Source organism: Streptopelia decaocto, assembly GCF_964273445.1.
Source record: "Streptopelia decaocto genome assembly, chromosome: Z".
NCBI lineage: Eukaryota > Metazoa > Chordata > Aves > Columbiformes > Columbidae > Streptopelia > Streptopelia decaocto.
The window spans coordinates 15,606,204-15,633,943 of record NC_138657.1 but is presented as its reverse complement, the minus strand read 5'-3'; the positions used below and the strand labels follow the sequence as shown (position 1 = coordinate 15,633,943).

At 47.1% G+C, this 27,740-nt stretch overlaps 2 protein-coding genes across 6 annotated transcripts in view; one reads left to right on the top strand and one right to left on the bottom strand.

The window, feature by feature from the left end:
- ELP1 (elongator acetyltransferase complex subunit 1) overlaps positions 1-4,850 on the bottom strand; it is a 34,031-nt gene extending 29,181 nt beyond the window's left edge. Inside the window, exons 1-3 of the mRNA XM_082075383.1 lie at positions 4,621-4,850; positions 3,283-3,435; positions 961-1,042 (exon numbers count right to left, since the gene is read on the bottom strand). Of these exons, the coding sequence (XP_081931509.1) occupies positions 961-1,042; positions 3,283-3,435; positions 4,621-4,770 (385 nt within the window). The 5' untranslated portion in view covers positions 4,771-4,850. The remainder of the gene's footprint in view (positions 1-960; positions 1,043-3,282; positions 3,436-4,620) is intronic.
- Positions 4,851-4,929: 79 nt separating this feature from the next.
- Positions 4,930-27,383, top strand: TBC1D2 (TBC1 domain family member 2). 5 transcript variants are annotated; one of them, XM_082075384.1, is made up of 15 exons: positions 4,930-5,127; positions 6,996-7,167; positions 8,780-9,276; positions 9,925-10,057; positions 11,030-11,171; positions 13,269-13,405; positions 14,004-14,191; positions 15,302-15,688; positions 16,506-16,616; positions 18,258-18,445; positions 19,558-20,028; positions 21,172-21,292; positions 23,283-23,468; positions 24,076-24,197; positions 24,877-27,383. In XM_082075384.1, the coding sequence occupies exons 3-15, from the start codon at positions 8,869-8,871 to the stop codon at positions 25,076-25,078; spliced, it is 2,796 nt and encodes a 931-aa protein (XP_081931510.1). In that variant the 5' UTR covers positions 4,930-5,127; positions 6,996-7,167; positions 8,780-8,868; the 3' UTR covers positions 25,079-27,383. The 5 variants fall into 5 exon arrangements, 4 of the variants coding, with proteins under 4 accessions (XP_081931510.1, XP_081931512.1, XP_081931511.1 ...); XM_082075385.1 differs by lacking the exon at positions 4,930-5,127 and adding an exon at positions 6,560-6,624; XR_014186278.1 differs by lacking the exon at positions 24,877-27,383 and having other exon boundaries at positions 23,283-23,734; positions 24,076-24,159.
- Positions 27,384-27,740: the final 357 nt, after the last annotated feature.

The window sequence follows — 27,740 nt, the reverse complement described above, 5'->3', positions numbered from 1 at the left end:
GTCCACAGGGACCTTGTTGTGTAGGTGAGATGGGCTGTCAAGAACCTCATAAAGCTCAACAAGAGTGTTCTAACTTGACTGAAACCAAGTTAATTTTCTTCATGCAGTTAGAAAACTTTCTTCTTTGTAGCTAGCACAGTTGTTGTTTGGACTTAGTTTGAGAATGTCACATGAGAAGAGTCTGAGGGGAATCTCTTCAGTGTGTTTAAGTATCTTATGTGGGAAGTGGGGTACAGTAAATAAGACAGAGCCAGAGTGTTAGTGGTGCAGAGTGACAGCACAAGAGGTAGTGGGCACGAACTAAAATACAGCAATTTCCGTTAAAATGTAAGAAATTTTTTACTGTGAGGGGGGTCACAAACAGGAATGGGGGGCCTACAGAGGTTATGGGGTCTCCATCCTTGAAGATATCCAAAAACTGGCTGGGCATGGTTCCCAGCAATTTCCTCCAGGTAACCTGTTTTGAGCCAAGGGGCTGGAATAGGTCATCTCCAGAGTTCCCTTTCAACCTCAAGCATTTTGTGATTCTGTTTTGCTTGACATTAACTTTATTTTCTAGCTGAGACACATCTGTAGCTAAGTTGAGACTGTGACACATGCATTTCCTACCAAAGGACAATAAACAGTTTTTGTTACTAAGAAACAATACGGATATAAAGCAGGAGTCTCTGTGTTTTAGGGGCAATATCAAATCTATTTCATGATCTGAAAGACTAATTACCATTCAATAAAACTCAGCTTTTGGGGCCTGAATAGTTTCTGCTTGGATCACAAAGCACCTCATGGATCATGAAATGAAATCTCGTTTATATAGGATCAGGTGGGTTTTTCCTGTCTTTTAGTCCCAGTTTCATAACTTTGTATTTTGTTTCTTCTATCTTAAACATAACTGTGTTTTGTATTTTCACCACAGTGGGCTTCACTCCTAAAGACAGAAAGCTTACAGGCTGTTGTTGATACCTGTTGCAAGCAAAACAAGCTCTTGGTCAGGACTCCAGCTCATGGTACTCAAACCGCTGTCCACACTTCCAACACATTCCACCTACAAGACCAAAATAAGATCACAGAAGTGTAGGAACACCAGTGCTGCATCATCCCAGTACAACAGCCGTGACTCATCAAGGCAGGAAAATCTTCTCCTACTTAGAAAAGTGACAAGTCTTACTTTAACCTTTGTGTTGAACAAAACAAAAGAAACATTTCTAGCCAAAGATGGTTGCAGAATATTTATGTAGGAGATCCCAGAAAATCTAGAGATTATAATTTTCTACCACACGCAGTTTTACTATGAGCTTTATTCGGCAACTCTCAGTTGCAGTCTCATCAGCATGTACAGTGTTAATACTAATACTGTGTGATTGGGTCTGTGGTTACATTGGTAAACATACTGAAGTCACAGAACCCAGATATAATGGTTCTTAGCTAGAGAATTCCAATGTGTAGTTAAGGGACACTACATCCGTTAAAACTCTAATCAGCTTGTGCATGCTGAACCTGACAATTGTATATAGCTGCACTAACTTCAAAGTTAATGAAAAACTGGGCCAGTTTTACTGGGCCATCATGAGTATATATGAGATATCCCTGTCAGTTCAAGAAGGACAGGGAACTGCTGGAGAGAGTCCAGCGCAGGGCAACAAAGATGATGGAGGGAGTGGACCATCTCCCTTATGAGGAAAGGCTGAGGGAGCTGGGGCTGTTTAGCCTGGAGGAGACTGAGGGGTCACCTTATTAATGTTTACAAATATATAAAGGGTGAGTGTCATGAGGATGGAGCCAGGCTCTTCTCGGTGACAAACAATGGTAGGACAAGGGGTAATGGGTTCAAACTGGAACACAAGAGGTTCCACTTAAATTTGAGAAGAAACTTCTTCTCAGTGAGGGTAACAGAACACTGGAACAGGCTGCCCAGGGGGGTTGTGGAGTCTCCTTCACTGGAGACATTCAAAACCCACCTGGACACATTCCTGTGTAGCCTCATTTGGGTGTTCCTGCTCCGGCAGGGGGATTGGACTAGATGATCTTTTGAGGTCCCTTCCAATCCCTAACATTCTGTGATTCTGTGATATATGCAATAGCAGTGGGCAGACAACTTCCCTCATGCATTGTTACTCTCATTTGCAAAAGGCATGGAACAACTGTGATAAACAGCAAGGTGATGCCATTCAAGGAATTAAGTTCAGCTGTCACAATCTTTTCAGGTAAACAAAGTGGGACTGGGCACTGGTGGGTAGAGTAACAATCACCCACATGCAAAAGGTTTCAGAACAAGTAATCTTCAAGACTTCTATCTTGGTGCCCAGACTGCATCAAAAGAACACAACTTTAAGGTTGAGAAATTAAGCCAAGAAGCCCTGAAAAAAGGATGTGAAGTTAAACCTCAAGTCCAACCCATAAATCAGTGCAAGAAAAGTTTCATGTATCACATCTTTTGTTAGTCTCTATTCCCTTATGACATGCTTTAAGCTGCAATATGGGACACATTTTTCAGATGCAGATGATGGTATATTCAAATGGTATCTGCAAATCAAACCTAAACAAGAACCAAAACAGATAAGCTGCAAATCACCACAATCTCACAGCTAACCCAGACAGACTACTGTCACCTCATGGCTACCTACACCTGCCCTGTTGGGCTGGTATTCCAGAAGCTGATGCAGATTTCAGAGGGTGCTGCTGCAGTGTTTAAGCATCTTGCTGAAGATTGTACAAATCTGACACTGAGGATGGAACAGAAAACAATATCTCAGCTCCTGCCATGTTTACTCAGCTAAGATGTTTTGGTTCCCCTTAGTGTTTTCTAGGGTTTTTTTTATTCCAAATGTTCTCCATAACAACACACAACACTTTCTCCTCTCTTCAGTTAAGTCATGTCAGCATGGTGCTCTGTATTGACTGCTAAGAATAAAAAGGCAGCTACACTGTTGGTTATGAATGGATTCCTTTATTCTGTACCTAGTCGCAGCAATAACCCATTTCTCTAAGACTGTCCAGTGTATGCTGTCCTGTGGGGTGTGTGCCAACAGCCCCCTGACCAAACACACAGGACTAGGGCTGTGGACAGTCAAGCCACCATTGCAATTCTGGCTCTTTAAGGAGTGTACATTCTGTCCTCAATCTTGCTTAAGGCTCCCACAAAAATTAGCTCATCTGCCCACAAAAGGAAGACTAACCACAGCTCAGTATGGAATAAAAATACAACCGCCCCTTGAAGAATTTAAAACAGAGTCAATCTTTCCTTTGAAATCTCTCAGTATTGTTGTGCATTTCCTGTGACATTACCTGCTTTGTGCTGAGATTGCACAGTAGAATGTCTCCAGCTGCTGTAGCAACACACACACACTCCTGCTCTGGAAGATCTTCCATACCCACAATGCGACCGCTTCCATCCTCAGGCATGAAACCCTCCACAGTCAAGGAAACTTCTCTTGTCACCTTGGCATAGAGAGGACAAAGACTTATTAACCACACATCACCTCACTGGGATTTTTGCAGAAATGACAGAATAACATCAATGGGTACATTTCATCCTACTGCAATTACACAGAACATTACACAGAAGTATGTGAATGGTGCTAATGTGCAAGTACTTATCTTTTACTTATGCACAGGGAACTTTGAAGGTTCTCTTATGTTCAAAGTGTTAGAGAGTGAATGAGAAAACTCATATAAAGGAACAAATAATAAACGGTGATACTACAACTTCTAATTTCTCTTGCTAATCACCTGTCAACCCCCTTTTCCTACTTCTCCACATAGTGTCCCTATACTTTTAAGGTGTCACAGATATCACATAAGAATTACTGGAAAGAGTCCAGTGGAGGGCTACGAAAATGACTAGGGGTCTTGAGCATCTTTCTTATGACAAGAGACTGAGAGAGCTGGGTCTGTTCAGCCTGGAGAAGCTGAGAGAGGATCTCCTCAGTGTTGATAAATATCTCAAGGGTGGGTGTCAAGAGGATGGGACCAGACTCCTTTCAGTGGTGCCCAATGATAGGATGACGGGGAATGGGCACAGGCTGAAGCACAGGAGGTTCCATCTGAATATGAGGAGAAACTTCTCCACTTTTAGGGTGACAGAACACTGGAACAGGCTGCCCAGAGAGGTTGTGGAGTCTCCTTTTCAAGAGACATAAAAAAACCTGCCTGGACACACTCCTGTGCAATCTGCTCTGGTGAAGCTGCTTTAGCAGGTGGGTTGGACTAGATGATCTCCAGAGGTCCCTTCCAACTCCATTCTGTAATCATGCTTAAGACTACGCATAAACGACCTGTGTTAAATACAACCACCCTCTTCAGTGCTTTGAAAGCACAGCAAATCACTTAAGCCGCAGTGCAGCCCCACAGACAGCTTCCAAGGCACCCTGAGCCAGCAGTAAGCGGTGGCAAGGAGCAGCAGGAGGCTCTGAGGCCCCGGAAACGCCGCTGCAAAAGCGCGACCCGCGCACAAACCAGCTCCCGGCGGCACCCCCGCTGCCGGAGGCCCAGGCACTTTATTCCACCTTTGCCATGCGCGAGAGCCGAAGGCACCGGCACCCTCCCTCCCCCGAAGCCACAGCCCTGGCCCGAGCGCGGCAGCGACAAGAGGCCGCGGATCCTGGTGCGCCCGGCGGCTCTCACCGAAGCCCCGGCGGGGCCCAGTTCCAGAACGCCGTGCTGAGAGCCCACGAGAACCCTGCCGGGCTCGGCGCTGAGGCAGAAGCACTGCGGGGTGCCCAGGGGGGCAGCCGGGCGGCGCCCGCCGGCCCGCAGCAGTCGCAGGTTCCTCATGCTGTAGGGACGCTCGACCGCTCCCCGCCGCTCACGGCGCCGCCATCTTCCCGCGGCCGCGCAGGCGTAGTCCGACGGCACATGCGCTGTGCGGCACAGGCGCCGTGCGCGGAGAGCGCACGCGCAGTCCGGCTGTGCGGGCGCAGTCGGTGACGGGGCCGGTCGGGAGCGGCGCCTCTGGCGTCCGGCAGCCGCCACGTCCCGCTGCGCCTGGCGGCCTCACACCGAGCCTTTCCGAAGAGCTCATGGAGGTCTCAGCGCCGTCCTGGTGCGCGCTGGGGGCCACTGCCACCGGAAGATGCTGTGCCCGGTAACGCCGCCAGCGCCAGGCCGAGCTGGCAGTGTCGCCCCTGCTCGGTGCGTGTCGCGCACTGTCGGCTGCTGCTCCTGTCAGGCCTCTTGCTGAGCCGCTCCGCGAGCCCGTGTTCTCTGCCGTGGTGCGGGCGGCTCTGCGGGGCGACGGGCGGGCACTTTTTGGCCGTGTGAGAGCGGCACCCTGGCGGGGCACCAGGTACCTCCGGGCCCCTCCCGCACTGCCTTTGCTGCTGGTCCTACGGCCGCCTTCCCCTCTGTGCACCACACGGTGTGTTCTGGGCCTGGAAGCAACGTGGGGCTGCGGTTTAGACAACAAAACCAGTGTTCCGACTTTCCGCTTGCTCATTTCCCTGTGCGGTTGCATATGTCTATGCCAAATTATAAGGTAAAACTGGGAGCAGGATGGTTATTTTGCAGCCATGCTGATATTTACCAGTTGAGGAACTCCAAATGAGGCTTTGAAGGTGCTTCCAGGGCAGCCTACACATAGGCTGATACACGTAGCCTGATAGCTTTTAATTGCGCTCAGTCTTCCACCTCTGGCTGAAGCCAAGGCTTCCAAGAAGAATTTCATGCAACCACCGGTATAGCCTTCATACTTTTTTTCCCCCTTTTGCCTAATGGAACTAGACTCCATCAATACTGATCCAGGCAAATGGCCAACTGCTGTGCAAGTCAAATTTGGGTTAAATTGGCTTTGGCTCTGGAAATGTGTAGAGTTTGGATGCTGTTACTGGCTTCATGTGTGCTACTGTTTGAGAGCTTAGGTCAGTGGAAGGATGGGCCACCAGACATCTTGACAGTTTTTCTTCTTGCTGCTCAAGTACTCCACTAAAGTTGGTGATAAAACTTGGCAAAGTTAGCTAAACTTAGAGGTGGGTTTCTTGAGACCAACAGAAATGAGTCAAATCATCAGCACTCAGCTATTGCGGCATGCACAGAAAGTCAAAGCCGTGCAGACTCCGTTTCCTGGGGAAAGGTGTGAGAAGTGCTTTCGCAGGCCAGCCCAGTGCCTGCCAAGCCCAACAGGTTCTGGCAGCACAGGTAGGAGAAGACTCAGCTGCCAGAGAGCATGTGAGCCTGGCTGTGTTCTGCACCCCATCCCCCTGCACTCTCTCAGGACCTGCCCCCTGGGTTACAGCAGTCTCTGGCACCCCTGTTCTCTGCAGTACCTCTTTTGGAGGCTTTTTCAGGGGTCAGTCTGAAACCCTTTGGCTCAGCTTGATGCTACCAGCCTCCAGTCTCCTGTGACACCAAGTGCCACCGTTTTAACCATGTGAAATTTGTTTGCCTGAGCCGATTGGTGCCACATCACCCTGGCGAATGATTTTCTTGCCGATACCCGGCCGAAATGTCCTTTTTAAATTATTTTCCCTGCGGGTGCAGCTGCCGGGTATCCCGTCTCGCACGCCTTTTGCTCCGCTGCCCCGTCCCTGCCGCCCTGCCCGGGCCGCGCCCCGCCCCGCCGGGCCCCGCCGCCAGACCGGCCCCGCAGGAAGCGCGGGGCCGCGGCCGGGACAGCCCGTGCGGCCGGAGCAGGTACCCCCGTGTGGGCCGCGGGTCCTCTGCACAGCCCCCACCTCCGCCACCCTCCTCCCAGCGGCCCGGGTGCACCCCCGAGCCTGGCGTTGCGGTGCCCCCCCGGCCCAGGCGGGCGGTAGCAGCGGTGCCGCGCTCCGTCCCCGCCGCGCCGAGCGGCGCAGCCCGGTGCCAGGCTCCAGCAGCCTTCGCTTGTGCCCCAGCGCGGTGCAGCTGTGCTGGGAGGCGCTTCTGTGGCGCTGGGGAGGCACGGGGAGGGGCGCGTGGGCTGCCTTGCGCTGCTCATACCAGCAGCTCCAGAAAGGTCTGAGCAGGGCTTTCTTTTTGTTGAGTCAGTGTCAGACCTCCTTCCAGTTAAATATATTTTTTAGACAGCTCTCAAGCAGCGACTGGACCGAAGGGAACTTGAGGCAGAAGCCCCTCTTCTGTTGCTGTTGCATTTGTTTTCGAGACTGTGGTTACCTGCTTCGTGGTGCTTGCAGCAGTACCTCTACACCAGCAGACGGTGACTTCCAGGGGCATCGCTCTGCTTCGCTTAAGGAGGTGAGATCTCCTCTAGAGTGCTTTGCAGTGCAGATCTGACATGACTCCTAATAACCTGATGCTTGAACCCAAATTGCTTACCTGGTCCCGTGCACGATGTGGACTTTTGGACCATGATACTGGCAAGAGGCAGAAGTCTGATGGAGCCTTCAGATGGGACAGGAGGTCCTTATGCTGGTACTGCTGTAAAAGCCCCAGGGTCTGTTGGGGAGAGTTGAGACTGCTTCTTCCTCCTGATGGTGTTTCCTTTGTGCCAGGCAAAATTAGCTTGGAAATGAAACTTTTGGGTATTTCAGAAGATTACCTGAGACAGCATGTTCATGAAGGGTGCTTGTTATTGGCATTTGTGAATGTGTTCAGCAGCAGGATCCATGGTGTCAGGGAAGTGAATGAAAAGAAGTTCAGTATCTTTCCAGAAATAATGAACATTCTCTGTAGTTGTCTAAAAAGCTAGTGTGGGAACAGGAGGGGGCAGCAATAAACGTGATGGTGCTTAGCCAACACTATGATGCCTAAGCCTTCTTTCACTCATGAGGATAAGTCATTCATAAGAATGTGAGCTTGGGCAACATCTCTGCTCCACTGTACTAATCGCCACTCACGTGTTGTCACTCAGCTGTTGCGTTCAATGGTTTTGTGTTTTTAGCTGGATTCCCACTAACTTAACACTGCAACAATTTATTTGCTTATGTGTTTGCTTCAGATATGTTAGAAGTCTCTAGTAGGCTTTTCATTTATTGATATTTAAAACATGAGCGTCTGCAGCTCTGAGCAAAAAATCATGCCTGCAATATGGTTAAGCACTTGAAAAAGTGCCCAGAAATGTGGCAGAATTGCCATCTTTGCATATGATCAAAACTCACTTGAATGTGGACCCAGGCTGGCTACGGCTTTGAACTTGGCCCCTTTTCTGGGAGGAAAGTTGAACTAGAGACCTCCACAGATCCCTTCCAGCCTTATTTTTCCATTTTTCTCTCACTGCATTCCTTTTGTGAACCCAGCAGGTTATTCCGGCCACTGAGCAACCAAGTCTCTCTTGCAAGGATCAGATAGTTACTTTCTCTGGTGCATAATCCATCAAAGCCTGTTGCATGGAGACCTAACACATAGTATGCAAGCTTTTTGACAGCAACCCTCAGCTGACACAAATGATTTATGAGGATGCTGCATAAGGCTGGATTTTTCTCCAGATATTGTTGTTTAAAATATTAGCTGGACATTCTGTGGAAATGCCAAGATACGCTTACCTGAAATCCCTTGATCGCCCCTCCCTCCAAGCTTGTTATCTTACGCTGTTTTCTGCAACTGTCACTTAACCTTGTTGTCTGTTGCTTCCAATGCCGTGGTTATTACCGGTGATTTGGTATACCCACAGACTGTACTTATTTTTCACTCAGGAGATTGTGGTACTGCTTCTTGGTTGCTAGTTCAGGCTAATTTAGGAATGGAAGAGGGAGAAAACAGACATATAGAGGCCATCTGTGCCAAGGAAGGCAGGGAGCAGTGACCAAAAGTAGAAGTGAGAGACCTTGGCTGGGCAGTTTGAAAGCTAGGGAATGTTTTTTGTTGTATGCCAGACCTGAGCTTATTCCTCCTTTTTCATTTGCTGCAGGTTCTATAATGATGATATAATCAGGATCTGCTCTTACTTATTTACCTAGAGAATTTCCTGTTTTGATCTGATCCTATTTCCTGAAAGAGATGAAAAAACGACCAGAAGCCGGAGCTTGTCCCCTTGCCATTCCAGGCAATTTAGTGGAGTCAAATCCAGACAATAACAGCAGTGATGGAGCTTCAGCAAAAGAGAAAGACATTCTTTCCTCTTCTGGAGAACTGGAAAATGTACAGCTGAAACCTAACAGAGAAACATCCAGAAAAAAGCTCTGTGGCTATTTAAATAAGCTGGGCATCAAGGGGCCAATCAAGACCTGGAAGTCTCGCTGGTTCTTTTACGATGAAAACAAATGTAACTTACTATATTACAGAACTGCACAGGACATCAACCCTTTGGGGTCTATCGATCTCTCCAACGCCAGTTTCGACTGCAAGGTGGAAAACGGGGAAGGGGTTTTTGAGATCAGAACACCAAGCAGAGTTTTTACTTTGAAGGTAAGGGGCAGCATCTTTTTGTAGGAGCTGTTATAAAACACTCCCAGTCAGGACAGACACATCTCTACTAAGATACCTCTTAGCTTGAATTTCACTTTGGTCGTACCAACCTGGACTGTTACCATCTGGACCTGAATTGTTTACATTGTTTTGGCAAGACTAGGACTCCGTTACCTGTGAGATGACTGTTGTTTAACAGAATAGGAGTAAAAGGTGAACTATATGCTGAATTAAAATAATTGAGGAGTCCTGCAGTCCAGATGTAATTTGCTGAACAGAAATGAGCTCCCCTGTCTAAAATGGTTGCTCCAACAGGAACCTTTGTTAGATTTTTATCTCTGTGGAAATCACTAGTAAGAAGCTCTGTGGATGATTCCTGTCTAAAATAACTTTGACATTTTTACTTAGCCTTGGAGCATAGTAAACCAAAAATCATTTAAAATTAGGTCAGTGGCCCACTGAGGTTTTGTTACTAAGGCCATGCTGAAGATTTTCTCAGTTCACCCAAACTGACATTAGGATCAGAGGGTGTAGCATAGCCTTGACACAGCTGGCCTTTATTTCTGCTGAAGTGGTAGTCAGCCATTCAGGATGTGTCTCATGCTGACGAGGTCACTCCCTTCCCTTTCCTATTTTGTGTTATGTTAGGCAATCAGCAAACAGGCAATGATGTACTGGCTGCAGCAGCTACAAATGAGACGCTGGGAATTTTGCAACGCTCAGAGCAGATTTCCTGTGGGCAGCTCCCAGCTTGTGAATGAACCTCTGGCTGGCAGAACAAGTAGGTGTTGCATACATCAGCCTTTCTTTTGCTTTCAGCCCCCCAGTGACAAATGGTGCTCCCCATCTGTAAGTGGGCAGAGGTTTTGGCCAGGTTTTTAAATGCAGGTGCCAACTATCAAAGCTTGGTCGATGTTTGGAACTTTTGGCCTTATTATGGATGAACATGAATAGGCTGTTTCCTAATACACAGTATGTGACTGGAGATGCTCAGGTATATTGTGATAATGAATTACCTCTTGGCTTTCCACACACATGTGAAGTGTGCACATTTGGTATATTCCCTTCCTCTTGCAAGGCCTGTGAAATTTACGGAAAGCAAGTTGTTTTTGTTGTTTTTTTTTTTGTTGTTGTTTGTTTTTTTTTGTTTTTGTTTTTTTTTTTTCCAGCAGCCGTGGGATAAAGATGTGAATTCCTAGCAATGGGAGTGGACAGGCCAGTGGGTCGGGGAAGGCACAAGCAGAGTGTCCACCCGCTTAGTTATGACTAAATGCACATTTTGTTTGAAAAAAGTAACCCCCTCCCTAGTAAGCGTCTGCTCTAAAAGGTTCTGGGTACCGCGGCATTTTGCTACAGCAGGCAAGAGTTTGGTAACAAACTATATTTGTGGAGTATTTTCTGTATGTTAAAACTACCAAACACCATTTGGAATGAGGGGAAAAGAACAGCAACAGCTCCCTTCCTTATTAGTTTAGGCAGTTAAAGTTTGGTTGTTTAGGGTTAGTCTTTCTCATATACAAACAATTGACGTCACTTTATTGTCCTTGCATAGATGATTCTATTTGTACAGGTAACCTTCTGTAACTTGACCTAAAACTAAGCAAACCTGCTCTACTGTCCTTGTTCCACCTGGCTAATTGAACATGGAATGTATGCCTGTAGTAAAATGTTGCTGGCTCTCAAGTTACGTGAAGAAGCATAAATCAAATAGTCTTGGTCACTTGCTTCTGTGTCCTGATTTGTTTTTATGTAGATGTTGTTTACAATGAAGACTTCCTGCCTCCAGTGAAAACACCAACAGAAGCAGTGGGTTTAAAGGCAGCATCTTTGCCTGCACCCCAAACATCTACTGCTTTGCAGAACATCTCCCTAAAGCACCCTTGGACAGAGATACAGTAAGTGCATGAGGAGAGATGCAGTGGAGCTGACATGCTGGCCTGCCTTCCTTGCCTGTCATGTGCTGTATGAAATGGGGCTCTTGCCTAGATGGAAGAACTGTGAAGCAGCTTTTTGAAGGATATTCCAGGCAAAAGTAAACTTCCTGTGATAGGGTCTTTCATATGCCCCTGTTCCAATGCATTTCACATTATGTAGGTCTTTTAGCAAAGATCCTGGTGGCAGACCTGGGGCTTGTTTAAGCTTTCTTCAGGGTAGGCAGGGGTTTATGTGCCTACTGCAATGCACCTGCACGTTACTTCTGGGAGGGCAAACGGAAAGGTTGAGCTGTGCTTGGTAGATTAGTGGTAGGAGCCTGTAAGCACTTTCCAGTGGTTTCAAAGGACATTGAATGTTGTGCGCCCTCCAAAGCAGGAACTCCAAACAAAACATGCTTGAGCCTGTTATGTGGCACAACACTGCACAGCTTTCTACTGCTTGCTGAGTTTCGAGTATGTGAATATTCCCACCCCGTACAATGGTGTTGCTGTCTGCAGTCACAAGGTGTATTTCTAGCAGGGCTACAAGTTACAGGTGCTGGGCAGTTACAGTTGCACAAAAACAATGCCCATCAATATCTCCTTCAGTGTGTCCTAGTAACTTGTTTACATGTATCCAAAAATGTATAAGTGGCCACAGGTGTGGTAGGTAGCCTGGCACCTGCCAAATGTTTTTGTGCCAGGGTTGGCTTTATATTTTACCACCACTCCTGTGGTTACAATCTGATGCTGATAGGAAGAACGATCTCCCTTGGGACCAAAGGGCATCAGGATCAGCTGCACTATTTTTCAGACTATGCATTCTGCCCTCCTTGATTAAAAATAATGTGATCATATCTCCTTCCACCTCTCCAGCCTTGCTTTTGCTAACTTGAATAACAATCGCCACTTTTAAACTTCAAATTTTATTGCTCTTCTGGTTCTGTGAGTATTTCTTGAGGCTCTATCACTGTCAGACTGGGTCTTCATGAGTGTAGCACATCTGTTTTCAGCTAAGTTCAACAGATCCCTGTGCTGCTGCTGTCTTAGAAAAAAAAAAAATGCAGTATGAGGTAGAGAAAAGTAGGAAGGTTGCTTTGTGTGAATGCCAACTGTAGACAACAGGGAATGATAGTGTGCTCATCTTGTAAGCCAATATGTTCCCTGAAGTCAGAAATGTCTGCTCTTTTGCTGTGGAACCTTACTGTAACCAGGCAAAAGAAAAGCAATATATAAATGCCAGCTTCATGGACAATTAGGAAGCAGCTGACACTGAGTCTTTTGTAGATCTCAAAACAAGAGGCTTCTTTTGCTTTAGCTGACAGACAACACAGGAGGAGAAGGGAAAAGACCTGCATAGAAACACGCAACTGTCCCACTTTCCTGTATAGGTTTTACAGAGAATACTTGTGCATTTGTGGTTCTGCATGGTTCTGTAAAGTCGTCTCTTAGTGCTTCTGACAATACCTGATAGCAGCAGCTATAAAAAACTGGTTCTGAGTCTGATTGCCGTTTTATTCCTGAATCTCTTTACTGCATCAAAGTCTGTTGAGTTTGGTGTGGCAAGGTTATTAAATGTGGTTCAGAGCACAGGACCTGTGGCTGCTTCAAATGTGATTGTTGTGGCAGTTTTGGCTGTGCTGTAGATAGCTGAGCTTTTCTTGCCACCTGGGGATTTCCACAGTGAGCTAAGGAAAGGCAGGGAAGGAGGAGAGGGAGAGGGAAAGAGAGGGAAGGGAGGGTTGTGGTTGGTCTACTGTTACCTGTGATCCCTCTGTCCAGCCTCATACATATGTGCAGGATTCAAGCACCTGGGTAGACATCTCCAGGTGATTTACATTGCTGTGCTGGTGCTGATTTTGTGGCACCAACCTGATTTATATCAGTTACAGCCTTGTTTCCCTCAGACCTGTGGGTGCTATGAACAGTTCTTTTTTTCAGCACATGAAGAAGACAGGTTTGGGGAGGAGGGGTGGGATATGAGGAGAGGTAAGGCATTGAATCGTTTGAGTGTGCACTGACTTCAGTGACCATGACTTCTCCAGTTCACTAGGTTGTCTTGATCTCTTCTTGTTCCAGAAACACTGTCTACAATATCTGTGGCTCCAAGCAGCTCTGGGGGAACAATGGGAATGTCTTTAGCTTCAGTGACTTCCAGGAGCATCCTGAGGACCCAGATGATCAGCAAAAGGCAGAATTGGAGGCCGGGTGTGCAGGTGCTTGTTACTGAGCTGTGTGAGCTGGTCTGAGTATGATGCCTTCTAGCAGGGAGTCAGACTTGGCAGGAAAGGGAAGGAGAGGGTGGCAAACCATCATGGAACATGAAGACCGTATCACATTGTCTCAGGTCCCTTCCTGTGTTGTTTGCACTAGACCAACTCTTTTGCCTCTGCTGCAGCCTGCATCTGTCTATTTCCTACCTCTGGAACCTTATGCAGAGGCAAAAATATGATCCATGGTGCCAGCCCATACTGGTATTTCTTTGAGGTAGAAGTTAAACTGCTGCATGGTCACAGGCTAAGCTCAGCAGCTCCACTGCATGCTGGGGAAGTTATCTCTCCATGATGGTAATTTGCATTTGCTGTGTGCATGATAGATGGGTGGGGTGCAAGGTGGGTTAACAGGTATTATAAAACATCATGGGTTTGTTTATTCTGGAGGTACCTGTGGCTGATCCCTACTGTCTGAGCTTCAACCCTGTGGATCCTAGCAGGTCAATTTTCCTTGTCCTGTGTGTCAGTCTTCCCTGCTGAGCTGTTGTGGGTCCTCCCATGGCAACCTGATTCTGTATAAATTAATCCTATTTCCCTTCAGTAAAGGAGGGGATCCCAGAGGAGGGAAAGGTGGAGTCCAGGCTGAACTGGGTTAGGAAAGCCAGGTGGATGAACAGTGGCTTCCTAGGCTTACCTGAAGAACTGTCCAGGGAGAGGAACCCAATGGATAAAGTGAGTGTCCTTCAGCAACAGATCCTGACACTCACAGAGGAAGTCAAGTCGCAGAAGGTGAGTATGGAGATGAGTCTTCTGCTTCTAAGGGCAGACCCTAAGGGCAGACCAAGCCTGGTCACAGGGCGTCCCTTATTCCTTGGCGTTAGGCTGAGGAGTGCTCAGCAGGCACCAGTTGAAGCTCCTGATGTTATCACTTTGTATGTTCCTGATCGTGCCCAGCACAAGGGAGAATGGGCAGTCCTTCAGCCATTGCTAGGAAGCACAGCTATCAGATGGGCTGGAAAAGGGTGGTAAAAAAAAGATCAGAGCGTGCTCTGCAGGTGTCTTGCTGGTGCACGACTGTTTAGTGAATGCACAAAGTATAGTCCTGAATATGTATCGTGACACTGGTAGGAGCTGCCGGCCCGAGTCGTGCTGCTAACAGTGATCCACCATTGGGAGGTGATTTGACTGTAGAAGTCAGTGCATGAGTCACTGCCAGGGCTGTCTCTCCTGAATGATACTGTTTTTAAAAGCATGGAGTAATGCTAGGCTCTCCACTAATGATGGTGTTAGCTCTTTCAGCAGAAGAGTCAGGTCCCATGGTCGGCAATCAGTTGCATCCTTGATTTTCTTCCTTAAGTGGCTGAGGTGTCAGAGCCCGAATCAGCAGCATGTTGCTGGGGCAAGCTTTTGTGCCTTCATGTGGAATGGAGTGAGGGTGGACTCTTGGCAGAGGGAAGATTAAAATGGGTACAGCAGTTTCCTTCTGGTAGCATGAAGAGATGCAGACTGCATTTTTTTCCTCCCTCCTGTTTTACCACACTACTGAACAGGTCTTCCAGTCTGTGCTGGACCTCCCAAGAAGGATGACTAGAAAGTCAGAATTCAGGTAGCATTAGCAGCAGCTTGTCTGTTAGCCATTCACCTAAAATCAGGTCATCTGCAGCCTGTTGCAGAGACCTTTCAGGCCAAGCTCTGAGAGCAGAGCTTCTCTACTGGGGAAGAACTGTGATGTCAAAATTGCTGCATTCGGTTTTGCTTCTAAAAGGAGTCAAATTTGAGATTCTGAGGACTCATAACTGGTTGGATCACTCATAACTGGTTGGATCACTCATTACTGGTTGGGTCTGTGCTGCCATTCCCTTAGCAGTGTGGTGTAATGCCTTTGTATTCCCTTTCCAGGAGCTGGTTAAACTTCTCCACAAAGCTCTGGAGGCAGCCCAGCAGGAGAAAAGAGTATCTAACATGTATCTCACTGCAGCAGAAGATAAGGACAGGCTGGAGCTGGTGCGCCACAAAGTGAGACAAATTGCAGATCTCACCAGTCGACTGGAAGCTCTTGAGCAAGAAAAGAAGGAGCTGGAGCAGACACTGACTCTGAGAGAAAGCCACATCCAGGAACTCAAGGAGCACGTGCAGCTTCTGATGGAGAAGAACCACGCCAAACAGGCAGTCATCATGGCCTTGACAGAGCAGATGGCCCGAGAGCTCTCTGACCCCCTGCAAGAAGCCAACACTATCACTGCAGAGACTTTGTATAAGCAGCAGGAGGAGATTGAGCACCTGAAGGTGTGTGAGGTAGCACAGGTCATTTGAGGGGTCCCATTGCTTTGTCCTCTGGTTCAGTGGGAGGTTTTTCCTTGTGGGAAGCACAGAATGTGCTTCTGCTAGTTGTTCCATCTGTCTCCAAACCAGAGGCAGGCTGGAAGGGTCTCACCTGATACCAACAGGGAGCTCAAAAGCATCTGAGTCAGTTTCAGCTTCAGCTCAGAGCCTGTTTTGTTTGACTCCTTGTCACCATTCTGGGCCTGCCTCTTTTTTTTGCTCTTCTTTTGTTTCACATTTGTAGTCTCACTTGCTCCCTTCACTAGCTTTGTTCCTCTGCAGTATCCCAACATGTCCTGTTTTTCTGAAATCCAGCCTATTCTGTTTTCCTGTATGCACAGTTATAATGACCAATTAGCATGGGGTGGAGAATTGCTAAAAGAGCCACTTAACTGCATTGTGGGAGAGTGTTTGTTTTTGCTGCCAGCCTTGGTGCTGAAATTTGTGTCAGATTTTAAAAGATGGAAGAAAACACATCCTCGTCTTATTTAGGTGCCTCTCTAGCTTTATATCACCTGGATGTCTCTGTGTTTTCCAAACATGTACATGCAGTGCACTTAGCATTTTCAAGTGTCTTGTCTATTCATGACACTCCTATTTAATGTTGTGCCTTGATTTCCTTTGTAGGCAATGTTTGTAGCAGGGAGTCCCATCTTTTCCCCAGAACACAAAATTATGGAGATATTTTCTTAACACTATCTACACCTGGGGTCCTTGAACCAGGAGGGGATTTCAAGGCCCTCAAGAGCTCTCCTTGTGTGACTGTTTTGCTTTGTGGCAGGATGATATTGATGCATACAAAACCCAGAACCAATTTCTCAACTCAGAGATCCACCAGGTTACTAGACTCTGGACAAGAGTTGCTGAGAATGAAAAAGCCCTTCTCATGAAGGTAAGGCAAAATGACTTTTTTTCTTTGGTGGGAGCTGTTACTAATTTCTTTCAAAAGTCAGCACTTGAATGGATTTTAGTCCAAAACACAACAGGAATGAAGGAATGAGCTTCCCAATGTGTTTTTTTTAGTGTGACCTTTTTTTCTGATTTTTGTTTTTCCCAAATTAGACATGATAATTTTCATTCTTCATTAAAAGTAAAATGCCTGTAAAGCTCAGGCTTAAGGATGTTGAAACTTAACCCAGATTTCTGCATTTCAGCTCTGCTTTTAGATACAAATTAAAAAGCAACACTAGGGAATCAAAATTTTTCTGTGAGCTGGCAGACTGACTGAACCCTGGCTCCATCTAGTTTTGACTTCTCTACCAGTCTTGGCACTGCCAGGTGGCAGCACTTTCAGATCCTGCAGCTAAATCAGGGATCTTATGTTTTCTTAAGCTCTGTTCTTGTTTCTAGCCTTGTAAATGTGCATAATCTGGTTACTCTCAGACTTGTCTCATTCTGCCTTCTGTTGCTGAACCACTTCCCCAGGCTGATGGTGTGTGCTGGCATTTGTTCTGTGAGTTTTGCCTGGGTTTTACTTCCCTGGGTTTTAAGATATGTCTCCACAGTCTTGGATTCTGGAAAAGGGCAAAAAGCTGCTTCTGAAGTGTTATTGCCATAATTACGTCTGTTTTCTAGTCCTTTGAAACCCAGCTTTCATCCTAACTTACTGCCCTTCTCTGATCCTGAAATTGCTGTAACATTCAGAGAGGAAGTAATCAGACCAACATGCTTCAGTGTGAGACAAAATGCAGATTAAAGTGGTGGTATGACAGTATCCCACACCCCTTTCTGTCCTCTCTGTATGCAGCCTAATTCTCTCTGTGGTTTCCATTTTGTTTTTATTTTCTACTACTGCTTCCCACTGAGCAGGGGTCTTCACTGGGCTTCTTGTGAGACATTGGGTGAATCTTGTCACCTGTATGGCCTCAGTTTCCCACTTGTAGAATGCGTTAACAGTCCTCATTCCATTTTCCTTTTGTGTGCTTTGTGTGCACACAAGTATGGTAGTGGCAGGGCCTGTCCTGCTGCCTGAACTCAGTTGGGCTTCCTGTGCTTGAACGATGTTGTGTACCAGTGCCATGGGCTGGGGTTGCTGAGTGCCATGTGGTCACCTTGTCTCTGGTGCTACTGTGTATCCTGAAAACAGGGTTGTAGCTTAGTCCCAGGAGTGCTGTGTTTTGCCAAGATATAGCTCCGTGTGGGGTAGAGAACTTGTCTCAGGAGGAAGGAAAAAGCCTGCAAAGAACTAAGCTGAAGTGGTGGGTCTTTGCTTGTATCCTGAGCTGAGCTGGCTGGGATATGACCATTCACTGATGCAATGCAGGAGCTGAAGTAGGTGAAGCTGTAGTAGGTTTCCCGCTCAACGAGCAACTTCTGTTGCATGTTGTCTACTGCATCTTGTGCTTGTTCATAGACCATGGTGATTCATTCATGGCTGCAATTCCACTGTCTGTAGAAAACTGCTGGATGTGTTTTCTGGGGCTTTGGTGTTCGGTAGTCTTCACTTTACGTGCAGACGAGTCCAGCAGAGAGCAGTGGCAACACAGGAAGAACCATAAATGAGCCAGCTCATTCCCTTTTGCTTCCCCATCAGTGTGCCTGTCTGCAAGCACGAAACTGCCAGATGGAGAGCAAATACCTGACAGTGCTGCGGAAGCTGCAGGAGGCTGTGCCTGACCTGCCCAGCTCCCATGCTGAGTTGGTGAGGAACCTCATTCAGGAAGCACTCCAGTGGGATGTGAAGGAAGAAGCAGAAGAAGGTTTTAACCTGAACCCTGTAAGGTAAGAGGCAAGAGCATGGGGATATTCACACCTTTGTAGGAGTCTGGCCATGCAGGGGAGTGTGCAGTCAAGAAAGATCCAGGGACATTTTTATAGCAGGGACTTGAAGCCATGACCTAGGAGTGGGTGTTAAAGAGGCTGGTTTAGTTCAGTGGTGTGGAGACCACGAGTATTTGATAGCAACATGTCACTGTACGAAGAGTTACAGTCAAACTTTTCATGGCAGTGGCAGACAGTATAGCAAATGACAACAGCCATGGTGTGCCTGGGAGGTAAACACCAGGCATGAGGATAAACTCTGGTAGGAGAGGAGGTCACCTGGGAGGTGGGTCATCTCCATCCTTTGGGGTTTTCTAGTGCCAGCCATACAAAGGCACTGTTGCTGTGTTCTAGTGCTGGGAACAATACTGCAGTGAAGCAGGGCTGGACTGGAGACCTTCCAGAGAACTTTATCACCAGTGCTGCTGTGGACCTTGCATTTGAGTTTATGCCTTTCTGCCCAGTTAGAGCCCCAGTTCTGTAGCAGTTTCTATTTCACTTGGTTGGTCAGACTCACAGGTTTTCCAGGTAGCTTTGGAGATGAGACCCCAAGGCCAAGCTTGGTCTCTCTCTCAAGAACATAATGCTGTCTTGCCCCTGTACTATCACACTCCTGCATTGTGTACAAGGAGACATCAGAAGAGACTCTGGATCTCTCTTCTTTGGTCTGATGCCCCAAAATTTTGTGGTCCCTTCATACAGAGTTGTCTCTGCACTGGGATATGGTAGGGAGAAGGTACACAGCTTGAGCTTTAGAGTTGGGAGGGCAGACAAGGGTCTGGTGAGGTTGAGCGGGGTCTGATGAGGTTGAGCTGTAGCTCAAAGCAAAGTTAGATTTGAGTTTGTGTGTGTATGCCGTGGCTACGGGCTTTCATTTTTCTTCAAGGCCCTGAAACAGTGGACATGGCAGGCTCTCACATGCAGCTGCCCAAGCAGTGAAGGAGGCGTACCTGTGCACGGGTGACAGGAACCTGGCAGCAAGCTGTATCTGGCATGGTCTCGAACAGTGAGTGGCCTTTGACGCAGGTACCAGCACTGTCCTTTGAAATAATATCTGTCTTGTGTCCCTACAGTGAGTATGATGAGTATGGATTTATGACTGTACCGGACTATGAAGTTGAGGACTGGAAGCTTCTGGCCAAAATCCAAGCCCTGGAGATAAAGTCCAACAACCTGTGGAGGCAGGAAGTAGTGGAGAAGCCCCTCCGTGACAGGTGGAATGGCGTTGGAGAGCTGAGCCCCTCTGCAGAGCTGAAGAGCCTGATCCGAAGTGGCATTCCAGTGGAGCATCGGCAACGGGTCTGGAGGTGGATTATCAGCCGGCACTGCAGCCATTTGCCTGACCACTACCAGCGGCTGTTACGGCAGAGCGAGAGCACCGAGCACCCTGCCTGCCGGCAGATCGAGCTTGACCTGCCCCGCACACTGACCAACAACAAACATTTTTCCTCTCCCACCTCCCAGCTCATCCCCAAACTCCGGAGGGTGTTGCTGGCATTCTCCTGGCACAATCCTACCATTGGATACTGCCAGGGGCTGAACAGGTGAGGAGCCAGATATGCTGCTTCTTCATGGGATAGCACTGGGAATGTGTAGACACGTGCTCTTGGCTGTGATTTGAGCAACTCTAGGCTCCTGCCTCTCTTGAGTTCTGCCTTGGCTCTAGGTATTTTCCTGCAGAATTCTGTGTTTAGTTTTTTTTCATCCAGTGTTGTTGCTGGGATCAAGCAAGCAGCAGGATTCAGTCGTTTGGCATCTCCATAGTTACAGAACAGGAAGGAGCAGCTGTAGGAGGTAGAATGAGGCAGTCCCAGAATAACAGCATGAGGCTGGGTCTGAATTTCTGTGTCTTAATGTGCTCAGCAGAAGAACAGCCTGGTGATTCCCCTTTTCGCTGTGCAGAGTTGAAGGAAACATTAAGTGAGATGAAGGAATTGTAGCAAATGACATGAGGAGAGGCTGAGGAAACTGGGATTGTTCTGTGTGGAGAAGAGAAGGTTCAGGGAAAGCTTCCAGTTCCCAAAGAAGGTTATAGGAAAGAGGAAACCAGGCTTCTTAGAATTGTGCTGCCAAGTGAAAAAGGTACCATGCACCAGCTGCAAGAAGGGAATTTCTGGTTAGATCTTTTCATGTGAGGAGAGTCTGTGGAAGCTATTCCTGTTGTTCTTTGAATGGTGTTCATAAAGACATTTTCCACTCTAGGTAGACCATGATATTAGATATCATCCTTCCAGTCTGGCTGCAAGGGGGTAGGTCAGAGCTGAAGGGGGTAAGGGCTGTACAAGAATGTATGCGAAGCTAAGCTATTATCACATAATATGGAGTATCTCTGGGTCAGCTCTTGTCTGTATTGACATAGCCAAAATCAGCACACTGCTAACTTCAACAGATCTACAGAACATCCCGTTAGCTGGGGAGTCTGGCTTTGTCACACCAGTTCTGTATTTGATGCTTGCTATTTGCTGACAGAGGCACATGGGGAAGAGAATCACAGCCCCATGGTTCCTTCAGAAACCCACAGAACAGATCGCTTGCCTCTCTCACCAACTGTCCTGCCATGTTTCATGTTTTGAACGTTCATGGAGCTAGAGATATGACAAGAGTGATCTTGGATTCTGCAGTTCCTGTGCTGGCCTATGTCTCCTCCTGCAGTACTGCATTGCCTTACCATGTCTTGTCCATCACAGACTGGCAGCTGTTGCTCTCCTGGTCCTGGAAGATGAGGAAAGTGCTTTCTGGTGCCTAGTCCATATCGTGGAGAACCTAATGCCAGCAGACTACTACAGTGACACACTGATAACCTCACAGGTAAGCTGGGCACTCTCACTTCTGCTTGGACACTGATACAGTGATTTTCAGTGAAGTTTTAAAAGCAAGCTGCCAGATTGCAGTGTGTTTAATTTCTCTCAGGACAGCGATACCACCTTGCAATCCCTTCCATTGTAGAGGTGTTGTAGACTTGAGAGTCCAAAGTTGTTACACAGGAACAGCAAAACTGATCCTCAGCACTAGGAAATTCGGCATCACTCCTGAGTAATTATTTGAAGATCAGGTTAGTCAGAAGGAAGGTGCCCATTAATTGCACAGTTACTTATTTTAAGGAGGGCCTAGTAGAGGTGAAGCATTTACTCTGACATGTAGAACTGTGTATGAACAACACACCGTTCTGCAGCCCTTGAGATGTTTCTTTGGAAACTGCATTCTATCTTTGGAATGCAATGTGCAGATGGAAGACAATACTGAGATTTTTATATACACTGTACTTGCCTTAGTTCCTGGTCAAATTCTTTGTTAGTTAGGCTTTAGGGTTCCCTGGAGATCAGAAAGACCTTTGGCTATTTGTTGTTCTATGAGTAACTTACACTCCTGGTTCAAAGTCACTGAATTTCAAGCCTTCCAAGATGTGTTGTCTTGTATCAGATATACTGCGTCCTTCCAGGCAGGCAGAGAGCCAAGATAAATCCCATGTGGTTCAATAGAACTGTAACTGCGTGACTGTACCACCCACACCCAGCAGTGCCCAGTTTGGTGAGCCTGGCTGTGACCTTGGTGTCTTTATTGTGCATGGTCCTTTCAGAGAGAAGAGGGTTGTATCTGTGGGCCCACAATACATGAGGCTACAAGCATCAGTAGCTGAGAGTAACTGACTATCCCACTGAGCTGGTTGATTAATGTTTACTGGGTTAGTGGTGTGCTGGTGGAGAGGCCAACCCACAGACTGGGGAAGCAGCCAAATCATTGTGCAGATAGCAAAATGTCTGTCTGGAGCAGGTAGTGTTAGCTGTGAGATTTTATAGGCAGTGCTCAATGCTCAACAAATAGTGATTGACAGGGAAAACATGTCAGACTGGAAACACAGAGGCTCCGCTGCATTTGGTGAGAAAAGACTGTCAGCTGAGGGAACCTTTTTTAGAAAGACTTCCTGACATCATGGTTGTTCTCTGCAAGTCTAGCCAAGACCCATGGAAAGAGGAAGGTCTAGAGTGATACTTTGTGGGCTGGTTTGGTAAAGTGAAGGTTCTGAATTAGCTGGAAAACTTAAGGTTTAGCTCTGGCAGATTTTAAAAAAACAAGCATGTCACCTCATCTGGTTTGTACTGTTACGTGACAGCAAAGTGTAGTTTATGGCATAGGGGAAGACCTAACCATGATCTTGCTCCATAGCACTTCCCCTCATTAAACCATGGCTTCCCTGAGATGAAGTCTTTATAAACCTGGGTCAAGCATCTCATCAACTGCATTTCTGTGTCTTTGCTCATGCAGCCAGAAGCAGAGCACAGACAGTACTCAGACCACAAAGAGAAGCTAAGTGAGATGATCAGGTCCTGCTTGTGAAGTCAGAAGGGTTCTAGGTGTTTATTCTGTTGGGCCATGTGCAGTCATTCAGACCTGGGCAGGTTCTAATCCCTGTCATTCAATTGGATGCTCATGACATCACAGAAAATCCCAGTCAGATTGATGCAGGAAGATGTGGCAGCATTTTCCCTCTTGATTTTGAGGTTGGGAAGGAATACGATCCTCTGAGAGAGAAGAATGTATGTATCTCTGCTTGTATATTGGTGCTGTTTCTGCTCCACACCTTGCACTGCATACAGCACACAAATACACTGCTCAGACATTTTGGAAGGTTGGGAGACAAAGGATGCTCAGCTGTTCCTAGGGTGTGTGTAGGCTAGAAGGCAGCACCAGTGATTACTGTAGCATGCATGGGCCACTGTCCTGTTGCACCACTCCTCTCCTCCAACACCAGGACTGCCCTTGACTAGGATTTGATTGTTTTCTTTTTTGTCAACTTCAGGTAGATCAGAGAGTCTTCAAAGACTTCCTGTCAGAGAAGCTGCCTCGCCTCATGGCTCATTTTAAGCAGTATCGGATTGATGTCTCACTCATCACCTTCAACTGGTTTCTGGTGGCCTTTGTGGACAGCCTGGTCAGCGACATCCTGCTACGAGTGTGGGATGCCTTCTTGTATGAAGGAACTAAGGTGCAACTCCAAGTCTAGGCCTTCTGACCGCACCACCTCTGTGACACGATGGCAGGGTGATGGACATACACATGTGTCAGAGAGATGTGGGGTTGAGCCTCTTGTCCTATCCTGCCTGTTTGGTGGGATGTCTTGATGCGTCCTGGCCTGTATCGTCTGTGTACTTGCTGCTGGCAGACAGACCTGGTCTCTGATGCTGTGCACAATCTCTGACAGCCCATGGTGTCTTCTGCTCTGTGACTCAGACATAACTGAGAGTATAACAGGTACAGGGAGCAGAAGATGGGCAGAGAATGTCTGAAAATCTGAATCTTGCATTGCCCTTCTGCATAGGGAGAACTGAAGAATCCTTGCAAAATCCCTGTGGGTCCTTTTGGAGGAGCTGTTATACTCCGGGGTTCTAGATTTGCCTACAGAGGGTGTTTCTCTTGGGATTAGCTCTGTGCTTCTTTAGGCCTGCCCTAATGCAGCCTGTTGAGAGCAGGACAAGCTCAGCATCCAGCCTGTACTGCAGTGCTATGTGTCCCACCCCATGTTTTATGTCAGGAGGGCCTGGTCCCTCAACTGCCTAAGACTTTGTTAAGTCAAATGCCTTTCAACCCTCCAGGTGATTTTCCGCTACGCTCTTGCGATTTTTAAATACAACGAGGAGGAAATCCTAAGAATTCATGACAGTGTGGAGATCTACCAGTACCTACGCTTTTTCACAAGAATGATCACGGATGGCAGGTAGGACTGTGGGTTGTAGACAGCCTTCCATCCTGGGTTTGTACCTGCTAGCTTGTTAGGTCAGCCTGAAAAGGGTTGTGACCATTCTGTTAAGAGTGATGCACACACGTTGACAGGTCCATAGGACATGGATCAGTTTGTCTCTTTTCGACTTCCCTTCATGGTGTTACTTAAAGTCCTTTTGGCTTGGGAAAAGGCACACTACAGCAGAGCAGGCCATGAAGTCTGGGCCAGCCAGCTGGAACTTGTGCTGCCACTTGCTGAGTTTCTCTCGGCTGTCATTGGGTATTTGGGAACGCAGCAGCAGTCACAACCTTTAATGACAACATGTGTCTGAGAGGAAGATTTCTGTGATCAGAAGAGCTCAGCATTGGGAATATTCCTCCCCCAGGGACCATCAGAATGTGCATCTGGTCCAGTATCTCCTGACTGGTGGCTGTACACCAGGACCTTTAAAGGTGGTCTGGGGTAAGGCTGTTTATAGCATTGCTGGGTTGGTGTTTGTGTCAGAAGGAATTGTCTGTGATTCTTTTAAGACTCTCTTGCTTGCTGACTTTTGAGCTCAGAGAGGTGAAATCTGAGGCCCTGCTCTTTGCCTACTCCAGGATGCACTTGGCATATGTTACTGTCTGGTGCTAGCTAGTAAATCAGTTCACTAGACCTGTCTTTTCCATCACAGGAAGCTGATGAACATTGCCTTCAACGACTTAAACCCCTTCCCCATGAAACTGCTGAGGAACCGGCGTTCAATGCACCGGGAAGAGCTGGAGGCAGAGCTGTGTGAGCTGGAACAGATCAAAGCAGCCTACGTAAAAGAGAGAGCAGAGCAGGGGCCTCAGGACCTGAAGGAGTTCGTTAGTGAAGAGGAAGATGAGATTTAACAAAAACAGAATTCCTCATCTCTTCCCTCCCACCTTGCAGAAGGTCTTCAATAGCAACTGTCTGTTAGAGATGGAGCAGAGGAGGAAGGGTGGTCACAGCAGGAGTTCATCTGCCCCAGGAAGCAAGGCTGTACGTATAAGACCTTTTGGGTACTAAGCCAGACTTTGTAATGGTTTGGAAGGTGTCAAAGGAATTTTATCCTCTTCCGTACTTCTCCCCATTCAGCCCATCTTGTCCTGTGCGGCTCAGTCTTACAGCTGAAGGTCCATAGGAAATAGCAGTTGTGGTTCTATGACAGAAGTTGACATGGTGCAAAAGACCCAGCCAGGCAGGACTATTCTGTCTTTTCTGATGACAGCTTGAAACAGATCTTTGTGTACAAGTAAAATCACCAGAAATAATGAACCAAGAGCACTCCCTTATTAGTACCCAAAGCTTCTGAATCTGTGAGGAAGAAAACCTTCTGTTTGAAGACATGGTGCCTTCAGTGGCTAGCCTGGCAGGGGAGTGTTTGTTTAATATTGCAGTTACTGGGTCATGACACTGTTTCCAGATGAATGTTGGACATCTTCCCATGGGGCTCAGGCTGGGCCACATAAAGTGGGTTGTGGGAAAGCAGAGCTGCTTCTCCAATTTGCTTTTGTTCCTGGGGAAGTCCATAGGAGCACAATTTGTGTCTTCGTGCCTGGCTGGGAAATACTGGGAGCTACCTCTCCTCTTTGTTTAGCTTTGAGCAAAGCCTACTATGGGTTGGCTTGACCCAGGCAGCACTGTGCCTTCCGGAGTTGAGTTCGCTTCAGAGAGGAGCTCTCCTCTTGGTGTTAAACCAACTGTAGTCTGGCTGCAGGTAGGGCCTAATGTTACGGAGACTGACTACTGGGGACACCTGGGTCTTCTGATCATCTCACACTTGGCCAGGATGAGTGTGTGGCTGTCTGTCTCTGCCTCAGAGTTCTGTTCCTCCTGTGCTGGGCTTCTACATTGATACCTCTGTCTCCGACTCTCCTTCACAATGGGAAGGAGGAGGTCTTTTCTGTAAAAGTTTCCTGTATTTCCTGTATTGAAGTTGTTTGACCCATGGAATATGGCACTCTGCCACCTGTAAGCCACTTTGACTAGGTCACAAAAGATGGCTTAGAAAATCCATTATTTTCCTGTGAACCAAGGAGTTGGCCTTCATGGGTCCAGCACACAGAGGCGCCCTGCCTGCCTCTGAGAATGGGGTCTGGCAGCTTTCTTCTCTGCCTCCCAAGCTTGCCTTTCCCCTGGGCTGGATGCCATGCCTGCGCAGCTCAGTCCTTCACAGACCCCCCTGAGTCAAGTGCTTCAAATAAATACAACTTCTTCCTAACATGCTGCCAGATCCTCCTGCCCTGCTTCCCTGCTGAGTGGTCCTTTATTCCAGGTATGCCTGCAGTGCTGGCATGGACACTGTGCAGCAGATCTCACTCTAAGTGGGGCTCTGCTCTACATTTTTAGACTGACCTTGAACCCAGTGGATGCTGCCTCCTTTAATCCTGTTGTGGTATGAAGTTGTCTGCTTGCAGAGGAATGGAAAGAAAAGTTTCATAGACCGTACCATTCTCAGCCAGGTGAACTGTAGTCAAGATCATATACTAGTGAAAAGAGCACCAGCTCCTACTCACCTGAGACATCTGGTTTGCCTCAGCCCTGTCTTTGGCACAACTGGATAAATCAGCCTGTTTCAAACAAGCATAAAAGTTTGAGTTGTGGAGAGAGCTGTGGAGGCCAGCCACACAGTACAGAAGTAATCAAAGTGGAAATGAGGTTTTGAGAAGAGCAGATAGATGACCCAAGAGTGAGGTGGGTCCCCTGCATGTCACTGACAGCTGCACACATTCAAAGTGTGGGATGAGAAGAAAATGCTACTGCAGTCTTACCACACTATCTCAGAAAAATGCATTGCTTTTAAAATGATGCCATCTAGCTGGAGAAGCTCAAAAGGCAGAAGTTTGGTTTTTTTAACAGATGATGTTGCTAATTAATTTACTCATGCTGTTATGTGAATGGGTGCACACAAATACAGATTTTTGCTACTGTTATGGACTTTTGAAAGGCATTATCTTAAACCAATACCATGGAAATTGGACATATACTTAAAATTGTATTTTTCCTAGAGCTTAAAAATATTTCCTTCCATCTTGCCCTTATATTTTTTAAAAAAGGCATTTGAAACATGCATTATTAGACCAAACCATAGCCTGATGTATGTCTACAGTATGAATAAACATTGGTCTATGTAGTATATAATGACCCACTAAAAATAAACTTTTCTGAAGAAGATATGAGGACCAAGCTGTTGTCTCTGGTGGTAAATTCAGACAATAATTTTTTATTGAAATCAGAAGGGAAGGATATCTCAGGTGTGTTAAAAGTTTCTCTTCTGTTGTGTCTTCACCACCTCCTCGTTTTGCTCCATGTGTGTATTCACTGAGGGCCATTTCCTCTGGTCATACCACCAACCAGTCACCTGTGGTTATTCCTTACTAAAATGTGGTGGATGCTGGAATATCTGCAAGGCCTGTGCAGACCTGCACTTCAGGGCCAAACCAGTGTGTCCTCATGGGCCCTACTCTATTTCCCTTCTGCTCTGCAAACTTTAGGGCTACGGAAAAGCACTGAACTTGTGTTGTGAGATGC

What these genes read in the sequence shown, in the direction of transcription:
- TBC1D2 (XM_082075386.1), top strand. Translation starts at nt 8,869, where the DNA reads ATGAAAAAACGACCAGAAGCCGGAGCTTGTCCCCTTGCCATTCCAGGC. An exon ending in AAAAAGCCCTTCTCATGAAG is followed by an intron (nt 16,617 to 18,257) that starts GTAAGGCAAAAT and finishes CTTCCCCATCAG; the next exon opens with TGTGCCTGTCTGCAAGCACG. An exon ending in TCTTGTATGAAGGAACTAAG is followed by an intron (nt 23,469 to 24,075) that starts GTGCAACTCCAA and finishes TCAACCCTCCAG; the next exon opens with GTGATTTTCCGCTACGCTCT.